Consider the following 25,992-nt stretch of genomic DNA (forward strand, 5'->3'; position numbering starts at 1 on the left):
GGAGTGGCGAGGTCTTCAATGTTCACTACACAGTGGGGGTAAAGAAGATAGATGTGGACCTTGTTTGCACTGAAAAAACCGAGAAGGTACGAGAGAGAGGCGTCTTTGGACAAATGCAGGTCTTTTAATTAACACAAACCTAGTATTATTTGGGGGACCCTAATCAAGAAGGTTCCATTAACTCTTTTTTTTCCAATTCCATTTCATTACAGAAGATCTTTGCTTTTACACATATAACCACCACACAAAAAGTGGCCATAGGAAGTGGCTTCCGTGCCTGACAGGACCTCACCTGGTACTCAGCTGAAAGTTCCCAGCCTTGCTCAGACCACGCTCTCTCGGTTAGTGGAAGCCAAAACGGCTCTACGACAGATCGGGCAGGTGGAGTTCTCTGACAGCCAGCGATCGATGCAGTGCACGTGGTACTCGTGAGAACAAGGAAGCTTCCTCAGCTTGTTCCCCTCGGTGTACTCTGTGATGCAAACGCTACAGGTTTTCAGAGCGTCACTTTCACCAAAATTCCTCATGGCTAGGTTGTCAATTTGCTCTTTGGTGAGGCCTCTCGGTTGGTCATCGTCCTCTTCATTGAGCAGAAAAAACTGTGCCAGGCTAAGAAACGGCAGAGACCCGCTCTCTTCAAAAGTCACCGATCCCCTCGCATTCCGGCCTTCCCGCCGAGCACCAGCCACAGAGCCCCCTTCGTTGCTACTGTCGTAGGCCTCCCCCGAGCCAGGATCAGGCACTTCATTACTGGAGCTGCTATTGCCACTCGGTGGCTCTGCCATGTCGACATTCGGATTGGGGGCTGGACCACCAGGATCGGCATCACTGTCGCTGTACATGAAGTAACTCAGCTCCCCAAAGCCAGTCATTATCTGCCTCAGCATGGTCTGAATGGCCACAGATGTCGTTTCACTCAAGCCGGTGTTCAAGATTCTGCGAATGGGGATCCGAATGGTACTGACATAAGTTCTCACCCCGGCCCTTTCGGAGCGTGAAAACGTGCGCCTAAACCCTCCACGCTCACTTTCGTAAGTAACGGTATTGTTTGGGGTCTGGGACCTGGATCGAGTTCGGTTGGCTATACTGTCTCTCTGCCTGTATTCTCCCGGCCGGACTCGTCTCACTTGTAGGTCGAGAACGATAGTCGGGGGCCTCTGCCCCGGGGCCGCCGCCTCCACACTGCCGTTTGTATCTGCCGAGCCCGTCGCCTGAGGAGCAGGCCTGGCTTCCGGGGCCGAGAGCAGCACGGCATTTTCACTGGGCACCACCTCCGCAGGGGCCACGTGCTGCCTTATCACCAGGTGCTGCCTTGTTCTAGAACTTCCTTCAGCTTCCACGGCTGGGGGGGTGTCGGGCACCTGAGATGAGGTATTATGATGCGCCCTACGAGGAGGAGGAGGAGGAGGAGGAGGAGGAGGAGGAGGAGGAGACTCACTCAGTGGATTCAGAGGGGATCGACTTCGGTCAGTCCTGGCCCGAGTCCTCCGCTGCTCTGGACTTCTGCTTCTTGACCTCCTCTGGCCCCTGTGAGGAGAAGCTTCTTCAGTCAGCTCTTCAGGGGCATGCATCTCGGACCCAGACGGCCTTACAGGAGGAGGAGGAGGAGGAACAGGAGGAGGAGGAGGAGGAGAGTCAGACCGCGGAGTCTCAGGGTCACTTTGGTTATTTTCCAAGTCCTCCCCGCTGGATGGTTCCACGGGTGGCTCACCCTCTGTTTCGGGGTTTGGGTTCCCATTGTTACGATTGACATTTATTTCCAAACTGAACCTGAAGTCCCCACTATTTGGGTTAGTCCGGCTCACTGCCCTCCAAGACTGGTTTCCTCTCTGCCCGCTGCGCGTTGTATTCCCGGTCTGTCGAACTGAATTAAGCCAATCTATTATGGAATCGCCATTGGACACATCTTCTGTGGACTCTGCACCTGCTGGACAAAAGCAACTGCTGGAGTTAGGAATCTGAGCAATTCTGGGTAAAATGTTCTGTACGCAGTTCTACAAATCACAGCTTTAACACAAGGTTCTTACCCATAACTGCTAGCACCTAGATGACCACATAAGCTTTCTATGGCTCGCAAAATTGTTCAGGGTAGAAAAGCAGTTGTCAAAAATGGCTGAACAGGTGAACTGATTAGTCCTGTAGGCCAGAGGAGTCAATGATCTGTCAGTCCACTGAAGCTGTGGCAGACAACTGTGTCAATCGACACGCCAGAGTACTGTGGTACTTCAACTAGTGGGTATGAATAGGAAACGGCCTACTTCAAATAGTACCCGCCTCCCGACCAGTGTTCCCTCTGAGCTGCGTGCAGGGCCTTTGCACTAGAGCCACACAGGGTCTTGCATGGCCCATCACCCATTTTCAGACTGCAGCAGCTGCATCCTGCTCAAGATGTGAACTGCTCTGCTCGGTAGGGGGGGAAATTAGAGGGCACATTGATCCCAACCTCCCACCAGCCCCTGAACCCCCTCTAGTACTTCTCTCTTGTACCTCCCACGATCCTGTAGACCCTTCCCGTTATGTGAGGGGAGGGCTCCTTCCACTGAGGAAAGCACCTCCGCTGGTGGAATGGATCTACGGCAGCCAATCCAAAATTTGCATTTGACAAGAGCAGATCATTTCCTACAACTGTGCAAGCAGCAGCTCTCTTAAACTGTACAACTGTCAGCAAGCTGCCATTCTGTTTTTCTCTCTCAATAACTAATCCCAGATCACCTTGCCCCGGGGTTTCACCTCTCTGTGTTCCATGCAAATGTACTATTAAAATTAGGCTTACCAAGTGGCGGCGGGGGAACGGGACTCCAAACAGCCTCGTTGCCAGAGCGACGCGTTGCGTCACATCCTGGCGACGGCGGTGCAACGCGTATCGCCGTCCCCACCGCAGGGATCCTGTGAAGACATGCGGATCCTCCACCGCCACTTGGTAAGCCTAATTAGAATGCACATAACTTTATTCCGGTTCACAGGACAGTGCCGAAGAAGCTGGATTTCAATTCAACACCAGGCAGGCATGATTCCAAAGAAGCCCAGGGTCTCATTCAAAAACAGGCCCACAGCCACGACATGTGAGAAAGTGTGAGAATGCCAGCGTGGCCCCTGGCCAGTGCAGGGGTCTCCAGCTTCTGAGCCGTGCGTGCACAGGCAGGACAATCCAAACGAAGCAAAAGACCCTGAACGCAGCCCCACACAGATCGGCACTCACCTGGCATACTGAAACTGGCAGGGGTTTAGCAGGATGTGCCTAATCGTGACTGTTTATGACGGCCGGTACAAATGAGGAAGAGCACAAGCGGCTTCCATCTGGCCATAAGGCAACGAAGCACAGAACACTGAATGGTCATTAGTATTATTTGTCGGTTTATGAACAAAATGGGAAGGTCTGCAGGAAACTGCACGAGAAGGCGACTAATGGCAAAAGCAGCTCCTTGGAACTTGACCTCAGAAGTCCTGGGACACGACACGGCCCCTGGCTTCAACATTTCTACTGTGCTGGTATCCAGACTTCAACAACAGGTGAGCATTACATACCTCTACTGTCTTCACTGCTTTGCTGCGGTGGACCCTCTTTAATGTGCTGCAACCTCCTCAGCAACTCTTCTTCAGTGATCTCACCTGAGGAAAGAGTTGGCAAGAAATGTTCCAAACATCAACACACCCAGGCTTCCGTCTGGCAGCTCTGAGACCCCAAAGGCAGAATCGAAGCGGAGATGCCCACACTGGCCTTGGGGCCCCACCCGCCAGCCCTTGAAGGAGTGTTTTGTCTGGTTCTGTGGAACTTTATCAGGGCCTATTGCTTATGATGAATACAAGACCGTTATGGAGAACGTGCAGGAGAATGGCACTTTGTTTTTTAAAGTCACCTCTGCAGAAGACGGGAGAAAATAACCCCACCTCAGTAAGCCTCAGGGTTGAACGGAGACGCCCAACAAAACGTAAGCAAGCTGAAAAACTGCTTTTGGCTGAGAAAAGCCTATGAACAAAACCCCAGACTACTTTCTGTAAATTAGGTGTGTGTGTGTGGGGGGGAGGCAATTACCATCTGACAGGCAAAATCCATGATACTAAAGATCGTTAAAACAAAGGAATGATCAAGCATTATGAAAGGAATGTGAAAGAACAGAATGCTAACAGAGAATCACAGGAGTGCTCAAGTCCGGACTGCGATAAGTTACAACAGCTTAAGATATGGATATACAGAAAAAGACATTTCATCAGGAACAATGGTTACAGCAGCAGCTACACTGAGGAAAGGGAGCAGCTAACAAGGAAACGAGCTAACGATTACTGAAACAGAACAGGCTCAGCAGCCTCCCGTGGGTTCTCAGACCCATCAAAGGCAGCAACCAAGATCAAAAAGTAGCGGCGGGGGGTGGGGTGGGGGTCGACTTCAGCTTACTTGCTAGTAAGTCCAAATTTTACTCATGATTAAAAAAAGCTTGTGGGGACAAAAAATCCTAAGCGTTTTGCTAATATGACAGATATTTGGAATGTATTACGGAAAACTGAACAGAATAAATACTAACGGTGATATAAAATATTCACACAGTGTGATTAATTTGTACAAAATGCAAAGATAATTGGGAAGATGGCGCCATGGCAGGAGCACTGATAACAAGCTCCCCGCCACAGAGAAATTTTATCCTAATTTTATCTTCAATTCGACTGGGAAGAACTGTAGAAATTGCTTAGGTTCAGCTAGGAAACCTATACTGGTCCTGAGCAGAGAGCCCACTGTTACACTTTACAGCTTAAAGCTAAAACAGAGGACAGAGAATGACGCTTAAATAGAGAAAAGAGAATCAGCGTTTAAAGACAGAGAACGACGGCCGCTCAAAGACAGAAACAACGCAGAACTGGCGGTTGAGACATCTACCAGGGAGCCTGACGGTTAGAAAGACTGGACGAAGCTTGGGGGCAGAAAGAAAGATCTACCACTTTGTGGGGGGACTGCTGCTCTACGGTCGCCCTCTGTCTGATCTCGGCTGTGAGGTTCTCGTTGCTAGCCTAGTCTCCACCGGTCTTGCAAGGCCTGGGTGTCCCCGGGCATCATGCTTCAGGATCTCCAGCGACCTGATTTGGTCCTGGACATTCCCAGGACCAAATCAGACTGAAGAGCAGAATGAGGTCACAGAGGTTCAAGCAGCGATCGGCGTTGGGCAGAGCCGGAGGTCCCAGGCATGTTCGGAGGCTCTCAGAGGTACTTGGGAGCCTCAGGTTTTCCTCTGGAGTGCTTTTGCCACCGAGTGCCCCCAGTCACCACCTCTGCTCTACCATCTAACTGAGTTCCCAACTTGGCCTCACACCCATCGGTCTTCCTGGTGAGGCTCCATCAACGTGGCCGAGCTGATTTATGCTGGCCCGTGGAGATCCAATTGGTTTCCAGAATGCTCTGCGGGATCCAGTACCTCCTGGCAACTCATTAGATGAGCTGATAGAGGACTGGAATACCTGTTTCTCTGAGCCGTCAGTGTGATCGCCCCCCAATGCCCTCTTCACTCCCGCCCCAAATGAGCCCCGTGGTACACCACGGAGCTTAGGGAGACGAAGTGGGAACTTAGATGGCTAAAGCGAGCATGGCACCAGTCTTGTGACGAAGCTGCAGGAATATCCTATAGGTCATTTATGAAAACCTATGAGATGGCGGTGAAGGCTGCTAAAAGGGAATTTTTTTACAGCCTCCACTAGCTCCCGCCCAGCTTAGTTAATTAGGACAATCAGGTCTTTAGAGAATTCAAAATGCTAGCAAATTGACTAATAGCTGTGAGGCCTTTGCGAGCTTTTTTGCAGATAAAGTCTTGTCACTCCGCCACAACCTGCCCACCCATATTCATACAGTATGCGAACCGGAGCCCCTTTGGCTGTCTTTGGATTCTCTAGTTGATAACTTCAGCCGACTCTCCCAGGCCAACGTCAACCACTTGCCTCTTGGACCCATGGCCCTCATTGGCTGGTGAAAGCCAGTGGTGAGGGACTACAGGGCCCCCTGGTGGACATTATCAATTTGTCCCTTCCTTCAGGGGTCTACCCAGGATTAAAAGAGGCCGTGGTAACACTACTCTTAAAGCGACCGTCTCCGGATCCTTTAGATCCTGCCAGTTACCACCCAGTCTTGAACCGTTCGTTTCTGGGCAAGGTAATTGAGAGAGTGGCAGCGAAACAGCTACCAAGTTTCCTATAGGACACTGGGGCCTTGGACCCATTCTGGTCCAGCTCCCACCCTGACCATGGGACGGAGACGGTGCAGGTCACCCTCACAGACAACCTTTGCAGACAGCTGGCTCAAGGCAGGACGGCGCTACTGTTATCACTGGATATGACAGCAGCATTGGACATGGTCAACTGTGACCTGCTGACTCACTGCCTTCACTGATGTAGGAGTTTGTGGGGTGGCCGGGAAGTAGCTTACCCCATTCCTCCATGGCCGGGGAAGAGGGTGGCGCTAGGAGAAGTGTCACCCCGACACCCCGTAGTATGTGGGGTCCCCTCAAGGGACAACCCTCTCTCCAGCATTATTTAACATCTATATGTGCCCCCTTACCCAGCTGGTGCGGAGTTTCAGGCTGGGCTGTCATCAGTACACTGATGACACCCAGCTGTCTCTGTTGACAGATGGCTGGTCAAATACCACCTCCTCTATTCTGGCCGAAGGGCTGGAGGCCACAGCTGGTCGGTTGAAGCAGAGCCAGTTAGAACTAAATCTTTCAAAGACGGAGGGTTCTGTAGCTCAGTGGAGAGGTTACGAGGATGGGGTGCCAAATTCCGGCTCTGGACTGTGCCGACTCTGGTGCCGACTGCCAAGAGCCTGGGTGTGCTCCTGGATGCCTCCCTGTCTACCGAGGCCCAGGTCATAAAAGGTGCTAGTCTCCAGCTATGCCAGGTCAGGCAACTGGCCCCCATAGTATGTGGGGTCCCTCAAGGGGCAACCCTCTCTCCAGCATTGTTTAACGTCTATATGTGCCCCCTTACCCAGCTGGTGCGGAGTTTCAGGCTGGGCTGTCATCAGTACACTGATGACACCCAGCTGTCTGTTGACGGATGGCTGGTCAAATACCACCTCCTCTATTCTGGCCGAAGGGCTGGAGGCCACAGCTGGTCAGTTGAAGCAGAGCCAGTTAGAACTGAATCTTTCAAAGACGGATGGTTCTGTAGCTCAGTGGAGAGGTTACGAGGACGGGGTGCCAAATTCCGGCTCTGGACTGTGCCGACTCTGGTGCCGACTGCCAAGAGCCTGGGTGTGCTCCTGGATGCCTCCCTGTCTACCGAGGCCCAGGTCATAAAGGCTGCTAGTCTCCAGCTGTGCCAGGTCAGGCAACTGGCCCCCTACTTCTCTCACCCTGACCGAGCCACGGTAATCCATGCAATGGCCACCTCCAGGTTAGACTACTGTAACTCACTCAACGCAGGGCTGTCCTTGAGAGAGACTGACCCGGGAATTACAGCTGGTCCAGAGGGCAGCGGCCCAGGTCCTTCCTGGAGCCCCGTTGACAGCACATATCCAACCGGTACTTGGCCAGGTTTTGGCACTAGCCTTCAAGGCCCTAAACCACCTGGGACCAGTGTATCTATGGGACCACTTCTCCTGGAAACCCCTCTCCCCCAAGAGCATTACGCCCTGGGAAGAACATCTTGGTGATCCCTGGCCTGAAGGATATCCAGCTGTCCTCAACCAGAGCCAGAGCCTTTTCAACTGTGACACCGGCCTGGTGGAACTCTCTGCCCAATGACAGCTGTGTCCTGTGGAACCTAATGCAGTTCTGCAGGACCTGTAAGACCAGAGGTGCTTTTCCAGGCCTTTGGTTGAGGACGGCAACTGCTTGCCATCAAGTCTGGCCTCCCCCTGAACGTCCGGTTTACGAAGCAGCGATGGCAGTCGCTCTCCCCGAGCTGCGGGAGGGCGAATCGCACACCAGTGGCCTGGAGGGGTGCCACCTCAAGTGACACCCCCGCAGAGCCTTTGCGATAGGCTCCAGGCCAGGAGGCTTTTGAGGGGTAGCCTCTTCGATGGCGTAATGCCGGAGAATCGAGGCTCCCCTCCGCCCTGACGGTCCAGTCTCTACAAGTATATTGTGATACTAATACTTGTGGTACTAACATTTCACTAAGAGAAATAAGATCTCCTCCTCTTGGGTTTTTAGTTTAGTGTGGTTATCTTTCCTTTATCCCTAGTTGTAGCTCCCCTTCCTAATTTTCTTTGTAGTTTGTAGTTCTTTTTTTACCCTTGGTTTACTTGTAGTTTGTAATCTTTCCTTAAAATCTGCCTCCATTCCTGAGGATTGGAAGGTAGCTAATGTCACTCCCATCTTTAAAAAGGGTTCCAGAGGAGATCCGGGAAATTACAGGCCAGTCAGTCTGACGTCGATACCGGGTAAATTGGTGGAAACCATTATTAAGGAAAGAATTAGTAGGCACATAGATGAACAAAACCTATTGAGGCAGACTCAACATGGGTTCTGTAAGGGAAGATCTTGTCTCACTAACCTATTAGTGTTCTTTGAGGGGGTGAACAAACATGTGGACAAGGGGGATCCAATAGATATTATTTACCTTGACTTCCAGAAAGCTTTTGATAAAGTTCCTCATCAAAGGCTCATAAGTAAGCTCAAAAATCATGGGATAAAAGGACAAGTCCTTTTATGGATCAAAAACTGGCTAGTTCATAGAAAACAGAGAGTGAGTGTAGGTGGGCAATTTTCTCAGTGGAGGGTGGTAAGCAGTGGGGTACCGCAGGGATCAGTACTTGGTCCACTGCTTTTTAACTTGTTCATTAATGATTTGGAGATGGGAGTAAGCAGTGAAGTGGCTAAATTTGCAGATGATACAAAGTTGTTCAGGGTGGTGAAAACCAGTGAGGATTGTGAGGCACTCCAAAGGGATCTGTCAAAGATGGGCGAGTGGGCGTCAACATGGCAAATGGGGTTCAATGTGACCAAGTGCAAGGTGATGCACATTGGAGCCAAAAATCCTAAATATAAATACACATTGATGGGGTCTGAACTGGCAGAGACTGAGCAAGAGAGAGATCTTGGAGTTGTAGTGGATAACTCACTGAAAATGTCGAGACAGTGTGTGACTGCAATAAAGAAGGCCAATGCTATGCTGGGGATTATTAGGAAGGGTATTGAAAACAGATCAGCCAATATAATAATGCCCCTATATAAATCAATGGTGAGACCTCATTTGGAATACTGTGTGCAGTTCTGGGCACCACACCTTAAAAAGGATATTATAGCTTTGGAAAAAGTGCAGAAAAGGGCAACTCGAATGATAAAAGGGTTGGAACACTTTCCCTATGAGGAAAGGTTAAAGCGCTTAGGGCTCTTTAGCTTGGAGAAAAGACGACTGAGGGGTGACATGATCGAGGTTTATAAGATTATGCATGGGAAAGAGCAGGTAAAGAAAGAGGTACTTTTCTCCCTTTCTCACAATACAAGAACTCGTGGGCACTCCATGAAACTGCAGAGCGGTCGGGTTAGAACGGATAAAAGGAAGTACTTCTTCACCCAAAGAGTGATTAACACATGGAATTCACTGCCACAGGAAGTGGTGGGTGCTACAAGCATGGACGGCTTCAAAAGGGAATTAGATAAGCATATGGAGCAGAGGTCCATCAGTGGCTATTAGCCACAAGGTATAGCTAGGGGCTCTGGGGCAAGTGATGCTCTGTCTTCTTGGTGATGCAGAATAAAAAAATATCCCTTCGGGAGTTTAAAAAAAAAAAAAGTCTGGCCTCCCCCCTTGGGGAAAAGACACATACTGTTTAAATGCCATCTGATTAGCTTCGATTGTCAGTTTTATTGTTTTTTTTTATTTGAATTTGAATATATGTATTTATTGAAATACATTTGTCGAATGTTGTTAACCGTCCTGAACCCCATGTAGGGGAGGCCAGTTCAGAAATCAAATAAGGAGAGAGGAGAAATTCATCCGCAGCCCTGCAAGGTTCTTATCACTAGAAAATGTGGAAACAGAGACCAAAAGCAGAAGTCTCAGCTTGAAACTTTTCCCTTACAATAGCCATTAACAGTCCAAAGCAAAGTGGGGAAAGCATATAAAAATAAACCAAGGGTAAAAAAAGAATATTTTTAAAAAATAAAAACTGAAATGGTTCACATTACGAGCAACTTCTGTAGCATTAAGCTGAGCACTTCAGCCTCAGCTGTCAACCTTTGAATTAAGAGCCTTATTAAAATTCAGGCCCCCCCTTCTGGTACACGATGAAACCCACTTGGCTAGGCAGAATGACAAACCTGGGGTACCCAGCAGGTTGTTATCCCTCATTAGCCTGTAGTCTTCTTCACTCAGATTATTTACGAAGTGATAGAAGGCTTCTTCCCGGTCTAGTCGATCCAGCTGACTCCGACGCTGAGCTTCAGATTGATCGGCACTTCCTTTGCTGTTGGAATCTGAGTTCTCCATGTTGATCAGAATGGGAAAGATCTGCAAAGAGAACGCAGGACGTTTACCTTGGCAGCCATACGTGCTCCACAATATATACCACTTCCTTCACAGCTGCCTACTTGCTACAAGAAAGTATTCAGCTTCTCCAGAATCTCAGGGTTCGAGCTTTTCAGAATCAGGTTTCTAGCTCCCGTGGGTACAAAAGGCCTGCTTGAAATTCTGCGGGAAGCACTCGGCAACTCTTCTGCCTCCTGAGTTTCAGTAATTTTCAGTAATGAGGTTCCCAGGGGTCAGAAATTATGGCTGCGCTGTCTTGTATGACTCCTAGCCCTACCCCCTTTTGGCCAAAGGTAATAAAAGTTAAAACCATCAGGCAATTCTGTTGGATTTTCATCATGTAAAACAGGGCGGCCAAAATAACCCACTAGAAAGACTTCAGAGTTTGCACTAACAAGGCCCTGCAAACAATACCAGCTAATACTCCTAGTGATCAGGGGAGGGGGGAGGTTCAGGTGGAAGCATGATATTATGGTGAAGGTGTCTGAACATGCAAACAGTGTATGCAGGGCATTTTTATACTCAGTGTTAACTGCAGTTACTCCTCTTGTGGTGTATGGGCTGGCTTGGGGGGTGCCCCATCTGTGCCTTGAAGTAGCAAAACTGCCCATATTAGCCCACTCACACACCATATTATTTTCTTCTAGGCTGCCAAACTTTTGTGTCTGGCTTCCCAGAGGCAACTCTCACTGTGCGGACAAGGCGAGTAGCTTTTTCAAAAAAAGAAGAACATATTTCACACATTTTTCAGTGTGTCCAGTATTTCTCAGTTTTCCATGGGAAAAACTGAAAGTTATGAGACTTTTTTCATGCAACACATTTCAGGTGAGTAAAAGCTCATCTTAAACAGTTAAATGTTTTGAAAACAAGAAAATATCAGAGTTTCAATGCTCCACACTTTTCTAAAAACTAGAAAAGTCCTAAGGGTGCAGCAGGAGATCCCCCCCCTTATATTTTTCTGTTTTTTAATGCACCCACCCCCATCATGAAGCTCAATGGGTGACCATGGGCCAGTTATGCTCATGGCGGTTGTGAGAATAAAATGGAGAAGAGAACCAAACAAGGCCCCCCCAGGTTTCTCAGAAAAGCAGGACAGAAACTCAACAAAAGCTAGAGAGCCCTGCATTACGGCACAAACTAATTTATAAACTACAATTGAACATGCAACACGGAAACTTTGAATAAGATCATGCATGACCCCAACAACTTTAAAACCAATAATGGCGCATGACAATTAGGTCAAGTAAGCAACATCTGAAGCAACTGGATCGAGGTGGGTCGGCACTGCTATTGTTAGATCTTCTAGCAGCATTCGACATGGTCAACCACAACCTGTTGACCCACCACCTGGCTGGCACAGGAGTTTGTGGGGTAGTCTTACAGTGGCTTACCTCATTTCTCCGAGGTCAGGGACAGAGGGTAGTGTTTTTTTGGGGGGGGTCGACTAGGTTCTCCTTAACATATGGGGCTCCTCAGGGCAATCTTCTCCCCAATGTTGTTTAACATCTAAATGCGTCCCCTCACCCAGCTGGCATGGTGTTCTGGGCTGGGATGTCACCAGTACGCTGATGACACCCAGCTCTATCTGTTGACGGGTGGCTGCCTGGATACAGCCCCACAAAATCTGGCTGAGGGGCTGGAGACCATGGTGGGATGGCTGAGGAAGAGCCAGCTGAAATGGAATCCAACAAAGGCTCTGTCTTGGGCGGGGCGGTTCCTGGATTGAGGTCCCAACTTCCCATTCTTGACAGCGCAGAGATGCGCTGTCAAGAGTTTGGATGTGGTCTTCAATAGCTTCCGGTCTGTGGAGGCCCAGATCATGAATGCTGCCAAGCTGGCGTTCTTCCAACTGCACCAGGCTTGGCAACTGGCCCCTTTCCTGTCTCGCCCTGACCTAGCCACAATAATACACAACACTGTCACCTCCAGACTGGATTATTGTAACTCGCTGTACGCTGGCCTGCCCTTGAAACTGATCCGGAAACTCCAGCTGGTCCAGAATGCGGTGGCACGGGAGCACCACGGACTGCACACACTCAGCCTGTGCTGCACCAGCTGCACTGGCTCCCAGTGGAGTACTGGGTCAGGTGCAAGGTTTTAAGGCCACGAGAGGTCTGAGACCCACAAATCTACAGGACTGCCTTCTCTGGTATGTCCCCCAAAGAGCTTTACACTCTACTGAAAACAACTTGCTGGTGATCCCCAGCCCAAAAGACGTCTGGCTGTCCTCGACCAGAGCCAGGGCCTTTTCAGCCCTGGCTCCTACCTGGTGGAACTCTCCAATGCAGTTCCGCACGGCATATAAGGCAGAGATGTTCCGCCAGGCATTTGAGGACAGCAACGGGTACCATCTCACCTGGCACTCCATTCCCCTTCCCTCACCCTGCTTTCCTGCTTATTGTGAGACAGTAATGCATATTGTATGTTTACAGTATTTTGGCGCCATTCTGATGTTATTTTAATCTGATGTTATTTTAATCAATTTTAATTCCTGGATTTTAAATTGTATAATTTTATTGGTAATCGCCCTGAGCGCTGTCAATTCAGGGAACGGTAGTATATAAATCCAAATTATAAACAAATATAAACAATGGGCTCTGGATAGGTTAAAATCTTTATGGACTCAAGAGAGTTGCTGCTGAAGACCAACAGCCATTGGCCTGAGACTCATCCTGTGGCACAAGACTCAGTTTTATCCCAGCAGCTATTGAAACTCTACGTAAATGTCTCATTGATGGTTTTCAGAGGTGGCCGTCCTCAATCCGCTGATGACACCAAGCTCTGTATTTTTGCCCAAACCACCCAATGCTGCTGCAGCAGTCCTGAACCAAGGAATGGCTGCTCTGACTGAAGGGCTCCAGGCAAATGAGTTGAAACGGAACCCTAAGGAGACACAGGGTGACGCTGGTTAGGAAAGCCCTCCAGGAGCACATTCAGTTCCGCACATTTGACAGGGTTCAGCAGACCCGGCCCTCACTGACCCAGTTAAGAGACCAGCAGCAGTTTCATTAGGCCGTATCTGACTGCGTGGAACCATGCCAAGGTAACCTCAAGGCTAGAGTGCTAGAACCCTTCTACATTGGTCTGCTGTTGAAAACCACTCGGAAACTCCAACTGGTACAGAATGTGGCGGTTCAATTACTATCAGAGCTGGACAGAGCATTCATATTATACCTAGTCTACAGTTCACTAATTACTAATTAGTTCCTATGTTCAATGCACAGTACTGGTTATTGCCCACAAAACCATTTATGCTGTAGTCTCTGCATTTTTGCGTCTCCAAAAAATGCTACTGCAGCACCTTTTCTCAGCTGAGCAGAGCCTTCCGAAAATGCCACACTGTAAACAGGCGAGATCAACAGCTACCTGTACGCAAGCATTCTCTGCTGTAGTTAGTCAGAAAGACACCCACACTTCTTCGGTTTTGGAGAATGTGTAAAGTGGAATTGTTCACAAGAGCAATTTCAAGAAGGGACATAATGCCCTGTCCTGGATAGCCCAGGCAAGCCCAATCTTCTGAGATCTCAGAAGCTAAGCAGGGTTGACCCTGGCCAGTATTTGGATGGGAGACCTCCAGAGAATACCAGGGCCGGGAGGCCAGAGGCAGGCTATCAAGCCACTTCTCTGAATGTCCCCTGTGTCCCAGTAGGAGTCGCCAGAGGTCACCATGACTTCCAGGCACACACACAATGCAAAAATATTTAAAAAGCGGACTATTAAAATCAACAAATAACGTATATAAAAGGTGAGTTAGATCCAAAATAAGTTCTTCATCGGTGGACCAGTACTTCCCCCACCCCAGTCTTCATGAAATGCTGCTTCCGGGGGGGATAGGAGAACCCTTGTCAAGAAACTGAAGTTCTTGTTTTTCTTTAAAGATTGGTTCAGGCCTCACTTCTTCTTTTTAAAAATATTTTATTTTGATTTTTCAAACATACATCAAATAAAAACCGTATAGTTTTCTTTTACATTTTTTGGAGCATCTTATCCATACATTTCTAACCATCTATCTAGTTTCTGCCATCTTTTCTTAAACACACTTTCAAACTTTCCTGCCAGTAACATATTTATTTTGTCCATTTCTTTTATGTCCATGATTTTTATAACTTCTAAATGGTAGGCCTGAGTTGAAGCTGTAGAGTCTAAATGGGGAAAATCACTGCTCTTGTTCTTGGGAAATTTGGGCACCCTGACCTTGTGTCTCTTAGACAACAGCCCAGCTGCAGGGAGTAAAACAGTGCCTACCTTGACTCCCTTCAGGTTCTGAGAGTTCCCCAATTAGTTGTTTTTTTTCCAGTTGGGAGTCCATGATCTACACCTGGTGGACATGGGAAGATAGACTGCTACTATCTCTCCACTGTCACTTTAGCCATTTAGGTCACCTGCTTAGATCACACTATCAAATGACATAAGCAAACTGAGATCTGATTGGTCTAAGGGGCCCTAGACCGCGTTGGATTGCAGCCATAAAGATGTCAGGTTTTTGAAGACTTGCTGCTACTTTTTGAAGCCTCATGCTGGATGGTGTCTTGCTCACTGATCATATCTGGACGCATGCTTAACTGTTTGCTATGGGCCAAACACTGATCCTTTGCTGACTTTGGACTTTGACTGCTGAAACAACCTTAGCTCCTTCAGAATGGTAGCATCTGGTAACTTTGAAAAAATGTTTTACTGTATAGCTAGTTCTTGGATTTAGTTTGTTATTTTGATTCCTCGCTTCCAAGTTCCTTTTGAAATATCCTTGCACCTTTTTAATAAATTCTCTTTAATTACATTTTGTGTTGTTTTGTTATTCAGACGGCTTCAATCTAAATCTAGGTACCTCAATGACCGTAGCGCTCACTTACTGGGTTAACTATTTTTTTTTTGCAGAAACCCATTCTCCAAGTGGCCAACCTTGCCGGGCTGACTTTCTGGTTAGATCCCGGAAAAGGTTAGAAGCTTGCCCTTTGTCTTCTGGCTGTTGGGATCGACTCAAAGGGCTGGTGGCAGCTACCTGACTGGGGTGTATGGACACACATATGCAAGGGTTTTTTGACAAACCTAAGGAATGACATGGTGGAGGGTGGTCTGCAGCGGGAAAGGAGAAATAGTGCAAGTTGCCAATTTAGTTTGCCTCTAACCCCAAGTTTGTCAATAATGAGTAGTTTCTATACATCAAGAATTATCCGGAGCTATTCCTCTTCTACAGCGTTTTTGCTAATAGGTAGTTTTTAATAGTTTTAATAGGTAGTGCTGGAGAAGACTCTTGAGAGTCCCTTGGACTGCAAGAAGATCAAATCAGTCAATCCTAAAAGAAATCAACCCTGACTGTTCCCTGGAAGGCCAGATACTAAAGATGAAGCTCAAATACTTTGGCCACCAAATGAGAAGGGAGCACTCCTTGGAGAAGACCCTGATGCTGGGAAAGATTGAAGGTCAAAGAAGACAGGGCCGGCAAATGATGAGGTGGTCAGACAGTGTTGTCGAGGCAACGAACATGAAATTAAGCAAACTCTGGAGGACAGTGGAAGACGGGAGGGCCTGGCGTGATGCGCTCCATGGGGCTGTGAAGAGTCTGACTCGACTGTACAACAACAACAAAAAATTTAAAATATCAATCTACCAACAAAAGTAGAATTCTAGAAGAGCTGATCAGTTTGTTATGAAAGTGATGCATTAGGGCAGTGATACTCACTCGGTAGCTGGGGAGTCACATGTGGCTCTTTGACATACCAACAGTGTGCTCCTCCCCAATATGGCACCTACCCTATGTTTCAGGAAAGTGGGTAATGCCACTTCTCCACATTTCCCATTGGGGTGTGCGGTTGGCAGGTGGTTCCCACCTTGAAAAAGCCAGTAAAGAAGAAGAAGAGGAAGAGATTGGATATATACCTCGCCCTTCACTACCCAAAGGTGTCTCAAAGCAGCTTACAAACTCCTTTCCCTTCCCCTCCCCACAACAGACACCCTGTGAGGTAGGTCGGGCTGAGAGAACTCTTGATAGAAACTGCTCTTTTTCAAGAACAGCTGTGCCAGAATTATGGCTTGCCCAAGGTAATCCAGCCAGGTGCAAGTGGAGGAGTGGGGAATCGAACCCGGTTCTCCCAGATTAGAGTCCGCGCACTTAACCACTACACCAAACTGGCAAAAGGAATAGGTAAGCCATTTATCCCAAGGATGGAAGTAAATGTGGATGTTTTGGTTGACGGTACTTACAAATGTGGCTCTCTATGACCAATGGAGTGACTACCTCTGTCTAAGTGCAATGCCTATGGTATCACTTCTAAGGGAAGCACCACAGTATATACATTATTACCACTATAGTTATTATGTCTTAAAAACAAAGCTCAAAAGATGTTAATGACAGGAAATATACTAAGCCTAACACTTGCCATGTAAATAAAAAGAAAATATGAGAGGGGATATGGCACACCTGAATCTTCGCCTAGTAAAGGATTAGAAAACTGAAACCAAAATATTGAATTCCATCAAACTGAAACAGCACCAAGAACATGTCAAATAATGACAACCATGGGACTCATTCTGAGGTTTCTGCCTCAACGAAACAAAGACTACAAATATTACTCAGCTTTAAGACATTTACGGCACACAGAGCTGAAGCTAGAAAACAAGTTCTTCAGAAGACAAAATAAATTTGGACAGAAATTCTCTCAGAATCACAGCAGGAAGGACTGCCAGCATCTTGGCTACTAAGCTAAACTTTATACCACTGCAAGTGCTGTACTCTCAGAACACATTGCTGCACATTAACTGTTGCTCAAGCTATTAATATTTAAACAAAAAACTATTTACACTTATTTTATATATCTACAGTAAGAAGGGTTTTTTTTTCCAGTGTTGCTCAATTTTTCAAGTTGAAAAGAATCCTTGGGGGAGAAACACACACACAAAAATTAGTTTTCTTCCAGACTTTCACATCTCTAGTTATCTACCCTCACATTCCCTGAACATGCTACTGAGGTCCCTGTGGCTAGCTCCAGCTTTATGGGAAACCAGAAACACTTTCATTTTCCTAGCAGAAACACTTCTATTTTCTAACCAAAACAGCAAAGCGTGCCATAGCTTCCTTTCTCCACGTCTGACCTCTAGCAGGTCAGAAGAGCCCAAGTTCTGGTCCACCTACAACACTAGCATCTTTACCAATCCCCTGACAATTATGTCCAAGACCACCTGCAGAACCAGTTCCACAAAGCAAGGTACAAATGGTATCCAGGCAGCTCAGCGAAAAGGGCTCCAACACTACCACCCAATTCTGCAAGCAGATATAACACCTGAAGAAAAAAAAATCAAAGACGTGGGCATGCACAAATTGTGGTCTGGGATCAAGTATGGATTCTACCACAAGCCTGCCACTCTCCTGCTGGGCAGGGGACACCATGCCGAGAGCACAGTCAGTCAGTGCAACAAGCACCCTCGGGCCAGCGGGCCAGTCCTTGAGGGCGCGAGTCACAAGCTGCTGTGCCCCGCGCTACCTTATAGCATATCTGTATATAAAGTTCAATTTTTTAGCACTCCTCCAAGTTCCCCTGGGAAAGCATCTCCCCCTCCCAAATTATAATATGCAGCCACGCAAAAGACCCGTTTCTGGGCTCCTCATACAGTTGCTGAGATAATCTAAAAACACGACCATATATCTGACAGAATGATCAGCGAGATCCCCATCAGGAGACTGGAAGAGCACAGCACGGGGGCCTCCTCCTCCTCAACAGCCGAGAGACCGGGAAGAGAGTCTTCTTGGCCAAGAACCTCCTCAAGTGGGCTGGCCAGCAGCACACTGCAGACCACCAGAAGCTGGAGGCCCCTTCCCATATTCCCAGGGAGGGCCAGCTGCCAGCTGTTAAAGGGATGACAGGGACCATTGAAGGTGAATCAGGGCTCCCAGAGACTCCAAATTCAATGCCCCCCCCCCCCCGGCTATGCACACCAGGACTGGGACTGAACTGTGCATCATCACAGGCTGCCTACTGCATTTCTTTTTTAGTCCTTGCTTAACAGCACCCATGACCTCTACACTTGCTGCCTGTTCTTTGCTTAGCACTCCATTTCTGCCTTCCTCCTTCGTAACCTTTCTGAGCTTATCGCTGTCATCAATGAAGGAAGGACATGGTGGGGCAGAGAACGGGACTGCACCTTGGCAGTAGGGTGGATAAAAATCATTGATTTCTTTTTAAAAAAATGTTTTTAATATATCAGATTTTTAAATTTAAATCGTTTTTTTAAAAAAATAAAATGCTTTTTGAGGAAAAAGTCCATCTAAAGATAGTTTACTATTTAAGATACATTATAGTCCAAAGGTTATTCATCATGAAATAAGGATTAGTTTTTAATTATGTAGTGTCTGTATATTTATGCAATGTTAAAAACATTTGGTAAATGAATTCCATTAATCCATTCACAATGTCATGCTCTTCCAGAAGTTTCTGTAAGATCATTGGGCATTTTTTCTGTCTAGAAGATATTATCATAGATGCTTGGTTTTACAGTTCTCAAAACCGTGAATTTGGGTCTGTAGAGAAATCACATGACTCTTCTTCACTGCAAAAATGTTATAAAATAAACAAGAGTTGAGAAAAAGACCTTAATACCTTTGATCCTTTGCAAATCTATGTACACAGAACCAACCCCTTCCCTCTTAAGTGCTAAGTTTCAAAAAATTCAATGAATAGAAGACTGTTTGGGAGTGGAATAGATCAGCACAAGAAGCTAAGTGTGAGGAGGGAGGGGCAAGCAGCAAAAATGAAAGTGAAACCTTTTGAGCAGAATACTTCACAAGTCTTTGGATCTTTGTGTGTACAGCCTGAAGTTTATCATAATATTCTTTCCCTGGAGGAGAAAACCTATAATGGCAGTGGGCTGTAAAAGAGACCCAGTTGGGGAATATTTTAATAAAGTTCCTCTACCTATGGGTAAGGCAGGCTAGGGGTCATTTCGTAGAAAAAGAGCTAGGGGAACTCATTAGCATAACTCATTAACATATGCCACACCCCCTGACATCAGGGGCCTGGCGGTGGACCTGCAAGGCCGGCGGAAGTGCGAGGAAACCCCGCCAAGGCCCTCTCTGGCCCCAGGCAGGCAGGGGTGGGGAGAGGCGGGGAGGAAGCAACATATACTCCCTCTTCTCCTGCCTCCTCCTGGCTGAATGAGGGCTGGAAGTGGGGCGGCCAGAAGCAGGGGGCGGGGCTTCATCGTGTGCCCCGCCCCCTGCACCTCACCCAGGGGAACTGTGTTCCCCCGCGTTCCCCCCCGAAATGACCTTTGAGGCAGACACACATGCAAAATGCAAACACTGCAACAAAGAAATGCAAGGCCGGGTGGCCTGAATGAAACAACATCACGAGAAGTGCTGTGACGAAGACAAAAGGAACATGTTTGAACAGGCAGGATCTTCAGGTTGGTAAACGTTTTGATTTCATCATATTTCTTAAAGACTGCCTTGAGGAACTGTCATGTTTGAGCAAAATTATTTGCCATTATTATTACTGCATGTTACTGTCATTTTGATACAGTTGCTATGAAGAGCTACAGAGCTGAAACAAGGAAATATTCCTTTTTTGAGCAATACTGAGTGGCACTGAATACAATGAGTAATACTAAATAAGCAGAAATGGTATAAATAAAAAAAATAACTGCATTGACTTCTTTGTTTAGGTGAGTCCATCATCAACAAAGCATTTTGGAAACTATCCACCTTCAAGATCACCACCCTCCTGTTCCACAGTTTCAGAGCTTTCTGCCCAGGATAGTGTTTCAGTCACATCATAGACATCACACACCTACAGTACATCACCTAAAAGAAAGAAAAAAGCCGCCCATCCAGGAACCACCATAAATAAAAGCATCTGGTACCTGAAGTGAGAGCAGTGACTCATGAAAGCTCATATCCTGTCACATATTGTGTTAAGTCTTTAAGATGCTACTGGACTCTTGCTCTTTTCTACCACCATAGATAAGTTTGTGATACAAACCAGCAGATTAGAAAGAGTTAATCGATGAAAAAATTGCCCAGTTTGTGTACGCGACAAACTCTTCTTTCCGTCTGATTGAAAACCCACCCTTCATTAATATGGTTCAGTCACTGAGGCCAAGATACAGTCTGCCCAGCAGAGCAGATATTGCAGGGAAACTGCTGGATAAAGTGTATGACAGAGAAATGGAGCAATGTGCAACAGCTCTATAAACTATAGAGGGTAAATTTCTTAAACTAAGTCTTGATGGGGTGGAATAATGTCCACAATGATCCTGTTTTATGTGCTTGTATAACAGAAGGGAATGTCTTCTTTACAGAAATGACTGATACAAATCAGGAAATGCACACACAGCAGAATACTTACAAGAAGTGGCAGCAAAAGCTGTAACAACATGTGAACAAAAATTCAAATGCCTATGACGCAGTTGGGTACCAGATAATGCTGCAAATGTATCCAGGATGAGAAGAAATTTAGAAGAACAGGAAGGGAATACAGAGCTAGTAACACATGCCGCCCTGAGCCGTACGGGTAGGGCGGGATATAAATCCCAGAATAAATAAATAAATAAAATAAAATGGTTGCAGTGCTCATTTGCTGCACCTCCTAGCCAAAGACTTCAATCTTCCAGAAATAAAGACTAATATTGTTCAAATTGCTCAATACTTCCATAATAATCATTTTGCAGCAGCAGCTCAGAAAAGAATGAGTGGAACCAAGCTAACACTCCCACAAGATGTTAGATGGAACTCTGCAGTGGACTGTTTTGAGCGGTATATTAAGAACTGGCCTATTCTGATGACAGTTGGTGAACAAAATTGAGAGGAAATAGATGGCACTGTCACGGCCAAAATCCTCAACATTGGGCTTAAGAGAAATGTTGAACATATGCTGAGCATTCTGAAACCCATTTCTGAAGTTTTAAACAAGATACAGAAAAATGGCTGATTCTGTGGAAATTTGGAAGGAACTGAGTGACCACTTAAAAACAGAAGTACACACTGACAAATTAAATTACAAGCATTAAAAAAACAAATGGAACAAGCACTGTCTCCAGCTCATTTTCTTGCAACTTTTGTAAATATTCAGTACCAGGGTCAAACCTTATGAGATCCTATGAGATGGCAGTCAAAGCCGCAGCTTCGATTGCATCTGCAAAATCAGCCCAATTATTTAGAACGATTTGGTCTATGACTGTTCTGCCACAAGGCAGACCAAATGTTAGGGAACTGGACATTGGCTGTGAGGCTTTTGTGAGCTATTTTGCAGATAGTCTTGTCACTCTGCCGTGACCGCCCTGCCACAGTTGAGACAGTGAGTGGACTTGAGGCTCCGCGCACATCTTCTAGTCAGGTTATGGATTATTTCAGTCGGCTCAGCCTAGATGAAGTCAACTAATCGCTCTCAACTATATGCCCTACCATGTGCAGCCTTGACCCATGCCCATCGTGACTAATTAAAGCTGGTCGCGATGGGTTTCAACGTGCCCTAAGGGAGATTAAGGAAGCGGTGGTTCATCCTCTCCTGAAAAAACCACCCTTGGATCCGGCCGAATTGGCAAACTACTGGCTAGTTCCCAATTTGCCCTATTTGGGCAAACTAATTGAGAGGGCCGTGGCAACTCAGTTGCAGAGCTTTTTGGATGACACTTCCATATTAGATCCTTCCAGTCGTTTTTGCCCAGGCCACAGGACAGAGAAGGCACTGGTCACCCTCCGGAGGCATCTGGATTGGAATGGATCAGCAGTGCAGTTGTTATTAACGCTGTCGGCAGCGTTTGACACAGTCGACCATCAGTTACTGATCCTCTACCTCACTGACACTGGGATCTAGGGGTCTGGCTTGCAATGGCTTGCCTCCTTCCTTAAGGGTCAGAGACAAAGGATGGCATTAGGGAAACCACTATCCCGAAGGCACCCACTGATCTGTGGAGTGCCCCAAGCATTCCCCGATGCTATTCAACATCTATATGCGCCCCCTTGCCCAGAGGCATGGGCTGGGATGTCACCAGTATGCAGATGACACCCAGCTCTATCTGCTGTTGGGCGGCCAGTCTGACTCTAGACTGGAAGATCTGGACCTGGTGTTACAAGCCGTGAATGGATGGCTTAGACTGAGCCTTTTGAAATTGAATCCGAAGAAGACAGAAGTCCTGTGTCAGAGTTGAGCTGGTACGAGACCAGGGATCCCACTCCCGACCTTCAGTGGTGCTCTTCTGGAGCCAGCATGGAGGTTAGGAGTCTGGGAGTGCTCTTGGATGCCTCCTTAACAATGGAGACCCAGGGAGCAGCCACTGCCAAGTCAGCCTTTTACCATCTTCGGCTGATCAGGCAGTCGACTCCCTTCCTTGAATGCAGCGACTTGGCAACAATGATCTGTGCGGTGATCACCTCGAGATTGGACTACTGTAATGCTCTCTACATGGAGCTGCCCTTGTCCCAAATCCAGAAGCTACAGCTAGCACAAAATGTTGCAGCCAGGCTTCTGATGGGCCTCCCTATGCAGGAGCACATCCAGCCTGCGTTGAAACCACTGCACTGGCTGCCAATAGCATACCAAATTCGCTTCAATGTGCTGGTTCTTACCTTTATAGCCCTTTGTGGTCAAGGGTCTACATACCTGAATGACCACCTTTCCCCACACATTCCCCAGAGAGCACTGTGTTCAGGGTCCCAAAACCGACTGGCCCTCCTGGGTCCCAAAGATGTCAGGCTGGCCACAACCAGGGCCAGGGCCTTCTCAGTGGTGGCTCCATACTGGTGGAATGAGCTCACAGAAGGTATCAGGGCCCTGCGGGACCTTTGACAGTTCCGCAGGGCCTGCAAGATGGGGCTCTTCCACCAGGCCTTCAATCAAGGAGCTGCATCAAATAACTGAACTGTGATAGGGCCCTGTTCCTCTGGTACAACCATCCACAGCCTGTGCCTGCCACATAAATAAACAGATCACGAGGAGCTGACCATCAATACAGACTGTATCCCATTTGAATATTCCACCAGGAGTGTTTCCGCCATCTCTATGCAATGCTATTAACATTAGTTCTACCATCACTAACACTTTATGACAGTTTGATTGTTTTATGATTGTTTTATAATTTACTGTATGTGTTTTAACCTTCTATGTAAGCGGCCCTGAGCCTGCTTCGGCGGGGAGGGTGGGGCATAAATTGAATAAATAAAGTGCTGCTGAGGAAGAGGAGTTAGCTCTGACACGGGAATCCAGCAATCATCCATCAGTAATGCCGAGTATAATAAACTTCAGAGCTAAGGGAGAACCATTCAAGAAATATATGTTTGCTGATGATGTTTTAAAGAAAGTCACACCAGTCAACTGGTGGAAGACACTTAACCACTTGGATTTAGAGACTGAAGTAGTAATGAGTTCACTTTTAACAGCAGTAGCTTCTTCTGCTGGCATAGAAAGAATATTCACTTCCTTTGGACTCATTCATTCCAAATCCTTTGGGACTCCATAAAGCAGGAAAGCTCATTTTTCTTTGCCAGATTATGAACAAACAAGAAGATGAAGACGAGTGAGTTACAGAAGACAGTACTTTAAGTTTTTCACATGTGGACTGGGCTGACACTCTAAGTTCTTTCAAAAAGATATTTTGATTAGCCACAGCAATTAACAAACACGGATGTTTAAGCAAATACAAGAATACATATGCTACAATGTTACTGGTTTTAGTTACATAAAACTATTTAAATTGTTATTAAGGTAATAATTATATTTCACCTTCCAATAAAGTACAACAAAAAGTTGTCCAAATATGTATGATTAACCTATTAAACTGGAGATAGTTCACCTGACAATAATTTCATAATTATCTATGCATATGTTTCTAGTAGTACAACCAAATCAGTAATTTTTTGATATAACCGTAAAACTAATTTGAAAATCTGTTATTCTAAAAATGAATCTTCATCTGGTTGTAAATACTAAGATTATACCAGCAAGAATGAGCCTTTATGTCGAAAACCATGATTTAAATCTAGTCTTACTGACCAGTGATATAAATCATGATTTAAATCAAATCCACGCTGCTTGGCAGTCAAAGTATAACTTCATGATTTATGTGGGGGTAGGGGCTGAGGGAAGAGATGCACCCTGGCATAATAGAGATGTAGGTGGCATTACCTTTTAGAAAAATACTATACAGAAGCCCCATTGTGAACTTGGAACATGACCCCATTTGGCTAATAATGGCGCCTACCTATTCCAAAACCACACCTGCATCAAAAACACACAAAGCTGTGTTTTACTGATAGAAAACAGAAAAAAGGGAGGCTTGATAAGATTTAGTCTGCAAAGTTTATTTTAAGAAGCAGGTAGACTGAGGAGTCAGGGCAGCTGATGACCAGCTTAGCCAAAAGCAACCCAAAGGTCTCCATAGACACACAACTTGTTCCTGGCTTGGCTGCTTCCTCCTGCCCATGAATCATGGCCTACCAATGGCAAGCAGGCTGATGACTTAGCAATGCTCCTCCAGGAGATGGAGGTACAAGGGGGCCCAAGGCAACAGCTGGGGATTCTGCCTGACAGCAGCAAAAGGGGGCAGACAGGTTTGTTTCAATCCCATGCAGCACCAGCTGTGATCTATTTATCAAAACCACGGTTTAAACAAGCTGCAGTCAGTCTTAGCACCTGAATGCTGCCATTAAATTCCCTTAAGCTGTTAGCCGTATCATATCCTATAACCAGTGTTCCATCTAAGCTGAGTTAGTGTGAGCTAGCTCACAGTTTTTTAGCCTCTAGCTCACACATTTTTGTCTGAGCTCAGGAAGGACGGCTCCAGAGCAAACTGATTTATGCAGTAGCCAAATTGCTCACTCACAACTTTAATGCTAGTAGCTCACAAAGTAGAATTTTTGCTCACAAGACTCCACAGCTTAGAGGGAACATTGCCTATAACCATTTTCTAAAAATGACAATCGTTAATTTAGAAAAAAGGAATGTGAAATGTCTTTTTAACAGAAAAATGCACCTTTGGGGATAAAACATTTTACCTTAAATTCTGAGAAGCTAAGCTGCAGCAATTAAAACAAGTCATGCTGGCTACTATTTTATGTATCTGCCCCCAAGGTCACAATCAAGTGACGTAAAGCCCTTGGAAGCCTCAGTTCTGCAAGCCCATCTCCAATACAGTGTAGCAGTTACACGAATATACAAAATAGAAATACTTTGAGATGTTCTGCATACCTGCTGGAATAGTTTTTGAGAAGCAAGTTTGTTCGGGGCACCACTTCGTAAGAACAATTGAAATTTTCTGTTGTGTTCTTAAACTGGTACTTGTGCCCCAATCTTCACCTACTGGAGAAAAGATACCATGAGACTCCATTACTGAAAGAATTTTATGAAAGAAAGCTAGCTCCTTGGAAATAAAGCCAATATTCTACAAGATCATTACATCGTAAGAGGTTCATGGCAAGAGCAATGAGAAAGGCATATGCTGTAGTAAGTCAGCAACAAAGATTCTCACTGGAAAACTTTGAGCCCACTGGCACCTTTAAGACCAACGAAGTTTTATTGTGGGTACAAGCTTTTCTATGCACACACACTTCTTTTG

The 25,992-nt window shown here is 46.5% G+C and overlaps 1 protein-coding gene across 3 annotated transcripts in view; it reads right to left on the reverse strand.

The window, feature by feature from the left end:
- Positions 1 to 25,727, reverse strand: part of RLIM (ring finger protein, LIM domain interacting) — a 43,996-nt gene extending 18,269 nt beyond the window's left edge. Inside the window, exons 1-4 of one of the 3 annotated variants that reach the window (XM_015428170.1) lie at positions 25,626 to 25,727; positions 10,245 to 10,434; positions 3,526 to 3,609; positions 293 to 1,927 (exon numbers count right to left, since the gene is read on the reverse strand). In XM_015428170.1, coding sequence (XP_015283656.1) covers positions 324 to 1,927; positions 3,526 to 3,609; positions 10,245 to 10,413 — 1,857 coding nt within the window. In that variant the 5' untranslated portion in view covers positions 10,414 to 10,434; positions 25,626 to 25,727 and the 3' untranslated portion in view covers positions 293 to 323. Of the gene's footprint in view, positions 1 to 6; positions 1,928 to 3,525; positions 3,610 to 10,244; positions 10,435 to 25,625 lie in introns of those variants that run through there. The other 2 variants (XM_015428171.1, XM_015428169.1) reach the window with 2 other exon arrangements.
- Between the last annotated feature and the right edge of the window lie 265 nt (positions 25,728 to 25,992).

The sequence above is a fragment of the Gekko japonicus genome, unplaced genomic scaffold, assembly GCF_001447785.1.
Source record: "Gekko japonicus isolate JY-2015 unplaced genomic scaffold, Gekko_japonicus_V1.1 scaffold1520, whole genome shotgun sequence".
In the NCBI taxonomy this organism is placed as follows: Eukaryota; Metazoa; Chordata; class Lepidosauria; order Squamata; family Gekkonidae; genus Gekko; species Gekko japonicus.